The sequence below is a fragment of the Cyprinodon variegatus genome, unplaced genomic scaffold (assembly GCF_000732505.1).
Source record: "Cyprinodon variegatus isolate N-32 unplaced genomic scaffold, C_variegatus-1.0 Scaffold923, whole genome shotgun sequence".
NCBI classification, from domain to species: Eukaryota; Metazoa; Chordata; class Actinopteri; order Cyprinodontiformes; family Cyprinodontidae; genus Cyprinodon; species Cyprinodon variegatus.
Genome location: NW_015151376.1, coordinates 193,403 through 197,427, shown reverse-complemented (window position 1 = coordinate 197,427; position 4,025 = coordinate 193,403). Strand labels below are relative to the sequence as shown.

General features: G+C 37.9%; 1 protein-coding gene across 1 annotated transcript in view; it reads right to left on the bottom strand.

The window, feature by feature from the left end:
* LOC107099953 (collagen alpha-3(IX) chain-like) overlaps positions 1-4,025 on the bottom strand; it is a 56,194-nt gene that overhangs the window by 9,616 nt on the left and 42,553 nt on the right. The window contains exons 24-32 of the mRNA XM_015398284.1: positions 3,705-3,749; positions 3,508-3,561; positions 3,366-3,419; positions 3,076-3,129; positions 2,389-2,460; positions 2,257-2,292; positions 2,130-2,174; positions 2,024-2,056; positions 1,725-1,871 (exon numbers count right to left, since the gene is read on the bottom strand). Of these exons, the coding sequence (XP_015253770.1) occupies positions 1,725-1,871; positions 2,024-2,056; positions 2,130-2,174; positions 2,257-2,292; positions 2,389-2,460; positions 3,076-3,129; positions 3,366-3,419; positions 3,508-3,561; positions 3,705-3,749 (540 nt within the window). The remainder of the gene's footprint in view (positions 1-1,724; positions 1,872-2,023; positions 2,057-2,129; positions 2,175-2,256; positions 2,293-2,388; positions 2,461-3,075; positions 3,130-3,365; positions 3,420-3,507; positions 3,562-3,704; positions 3,750-4,025) is intronic.

Genomic DNA, 4,025 nt, shown 5'->3' with positions numbered 1-4,025 from the left:
TATTGATACCGATATATATTATAGTAAATTATTTAGCTCTTTATATACATTTTAGCCACTATTAAGAGCCGCTGGAGAGGGTCCAAAGAGCCATATGTGGCTCTGGAGCCGCAGGTTGCAGACCCCTGCTCTATCCTGTATGACCTCTGCTCAGTGGACTGTTTACATGTACATGACCCCTGAACTGACATCTTGGTTTCCATAGATGCCAAATTAATCACTTTGCGTATTTCTTGGCACTTAAAAGTCTAAAAGCACAACTGACTCAATTGTTTTGCTGGAGATTTTTCTACATGTGTTTTGAACTTAAAGTTTGAATCCCAAATTTACAAGTTGTAAAAGACTAACAGGATCCACAAAAGGTAAGAAATCCAGACCTCTGGATTATCATTAATCTTGTTGTAGCAGTTAAAAATTAGGCCAGATATTTACCCTTGATGAATCGCTGATGAGATCATGGGAGGTTTGTTGTTCTGTTAAACCCCTATAACCAGCTTTGGAGCATTTTTAAGGTGGTGCAGTTGTACAGTAAAAAACACCAGGTTTGCTTTTGGGGGCTACAGTTTTAACTCCTTGAAAAAAGCTACAACTTCTTGGTATTCTGTTTCTGTTAGGTGTTGGAATCTACCATGACACCAATCCTGTTTATGGTGTTCTTCAAAAGGATCTCAGAGCATATTGAGAGGACGGAAGATGCAGGTGTGAAGCATGTGATCCTGATGCCTGCTTTTCTCCCCCTGGTGTTTTATTTTATTTTCATTATACTGTCACAAGTACAGAGCAACGAAATTAATTCTCTGCACTAAAGCCATCCCCTTGGGGATGCAGTGGGCTGCCATAGTGCAGCGCCTGGGAAGCAGTACTCAGAGACCCAGAGTGGCAGTCCGTGGGAGTGGGGTTTGAACTCAGAACCTCAGGATTCCCCAAAGCAGACATTAGCGTGAAGGGTGTTAGAGTTACAATTATAAAATTAATGTGCATGGATATGAAACATTGAAGAAATAAGATGCTACATTTCTGTCCTGTGATTCAATCAGGAGGGTCATAAACTTTTATGACCTGCATCCAGTACAGTAGGTCATGAGGCAGAGTCACACTGTTGTGTGACCTGCATCCTGCCAGATAATCATTACAGGGTTTCCTTTTTAAGACCCGCCCTATTATGTTGTAAACTGTTCATAAAAGGCTTTGCTGTGAAGGGAACTGGGAGAAAAGGTGCTGGTTGTGAGCTAGCAGTTCTTCTCCCCTGTGCAGAGGTTGACGTTGCAAAATCCCTGTCTGTGTTTGATCATTTTGTCCTCTTAAACTCACATTTCTCTGGATTTAAACCCAACAAAGGGTCTTACCCAAGGACTCACACTCATGGGATACTAACCCAGGCTTCCTGTTTTGCGGGACGGTTGACTTCCACTTGAGCTAGCCAGATTGGCTACCTTCTACCATGACCAATCATGGGTGAGTGGTAGACAATTCATTATGCAAAAGAGAGCAGCTAACACAATGGCTTTCCTGACTATTTTTTTCCCTTTCCAATTTCTAAAGCAAATCATTACATCTTATTTTAAATTTTAAAAATGAAACTGGGGCACAAAAAGAAGAAAAAGTAAAACTGCAGACATTTTATGTAGGAAAATACCAACCCTTGTTTTTTGGTATATTTAGAAAAGGCAGAGAGAGTTTATCCTATTTTGATAACCTGTCAAGTAAAGCCATCTGTGACTCACAGGTAGACCTCTAGGACCTGGTGGTCCAGGGATGCCTGGATCTCCCTCCAACCCTCGTGCTCCCATGGGACCCGTTGCTCCTGCGTGTCCTGGCTGACCTGGTCTCCCTTCAGCTCCTGTAGATCCTCTTTGACCTTTTTCTCCACGCTGGCATGGAAACATAAATCGTTAAAGTATGTTTTTCCCTTGATTAAAAACCAGAATGCTTTTGGTGGACTATTTAGCTTCAGCAGAAGACTCTTCTAGACTCTTCTACTGTTAAACATTTAAGTTATTGTGGTAACTTAATTAATTCATACCTCTCCTTTGATGCCAGACACACCAGGAGGGCCCTGGAAGACATCGGGACAATCTATTAGATCCAAAGAGGGATGAATGTCTATTAAAAAAATATAAAGATAATACCTGATCTCCTTTGACACCAGGGTCTCCTGTCAGGCCTGGATCTCCCTGTTTTCAAAAGGTGACATGATGAATGTGTAATTATTAAACCACATGGTGGAAATTATTCTATCATCATAATGACTCTTACCTGACTTCCTTTTGGTCCTACAGGCCCAGTTGGTCCCTAAACTCCGGAATCAAAATGATAATGATGTGCTGATGGATTCCCATAGCGCTCAGTACTTTAGCAAAACTCAACTAAGAACAGCTATTCTCCCACCTGATCGCCTTTATGGCCTGTATGACCTTTCAATCCTTTGGGCCCAGTAGCTCCTTTATCTCCTTTGTCACCCTGATAATGGAAAATTCAGAATAAAGGTAGCGGACACATACAGAAAAAGATTAACAATAATGTCCATGTAGAATACCGTCTGCTTTCCAAACATTTAAAAGTGTGAGTAAATAAGCTACATTACCAGCATTCCACACTGTACACTCTTATTCAATATGTTAGAAAAGTTCTATAAAGTTTGTTTAAAAAGTAGGTTAATGGCTTACAGATTTCAGTTTTAAAGCTTTATTTCAGTTAGCGAACTATATACTATGGAGGCCTAAAGAGGACAAAATGAAATAAATAAATGTACCATGAAATAAATAAATATGACAGGAAATAAATGTAAATTGAAATAATGAATTGTCTTAAATATTTATCAATTTGTTTACTTAATAAATTATTGATTAACTAAATGTTTCATTAAATAAACCCCTTTGAAATTGATATTAGGGGATGCAGTAAGCTCAAAGTGTTAGCTTTTTTAAAGCTATTTAGCAGTAATTTTAAGCTAAACATTACGGCAACATTTTATTTAGCAAAGAAAAGTGTGGTAAGGCTAATTTTTTTTGTTAGTTCTTGCAACAAAAACACATTTCTACCTAGAGACGAGATTTTAAACTACATATATCTCACCTGGATTCCCTTTGGACCAACAGGCCCCATTGGTCCTTGTTTTCCTGTTGCACCCTGCATTACAGAAATAAAAAAATCACATCATTATTTGTAAGAAAATAGAAAATTACAAACATATGGAAAATAATTAATCAGTTTCATCTAACAGACTAAAATAAATGTTTTATGGATCACAAATATAAGGTATTTCTTAATTTGAACAGTTTATCAAAGGTAGCAATTTGGACCCATTTTTGGAAGCAAAAACCAAATAATCAGGCAAAAAGAAAAGAAAATTGAAGCAAACCCACAGTGGGTCCTTTTTCTCCCGGTTTTCCATCCTCCCCATCATTTCCAGGCTGCCCCTGCATGAAAACAAAGATAAGTTTGTAAATAATACACTTGCAGGATAGATAAATAAATAAGCTACATATTTAGTCTGTGGCTTCTCACAGTTTTTCCAGGAAGCCCAACCGGTCCCATTGGTCCTTCTGAACCAGTCTCACCCTAAATCCATATAAAGAATAACACTGAGTTTTCAGAAATAATCGTTTGTTTGCATAAATGTTAAAGAAAGAGAAGTTTGCTTAGCAGGTGTCAAATTCTGGTCATGATATCATGCTTCCCCAAAAGATGATTAATATGATTACCTTTTCCCCAGGAGGACCAGCTACTCCCTGCTTTCCTGGCAGACCCTAAGAACAAAACATATTATTTGTATATAAAAAAAAATATACATTGGTTTAGTTTGCATAGGTTCCAATAACATTGAAGTCATTCAGATTCATCAAGATTTTAGATGTTGAAAAATAACTGCTAATAACTATTACTTTGCCTAGTAACTAGTTACTTTGATTTATCAGTAACTGGATAACAGTCTCAATAACTCTTTGGGAGAAGTAGCTGGTAATTATACCCAGATACTTTATGTAAGTAATGTTCCCAACCCTGAGTAGAAGTTATTAAATTTT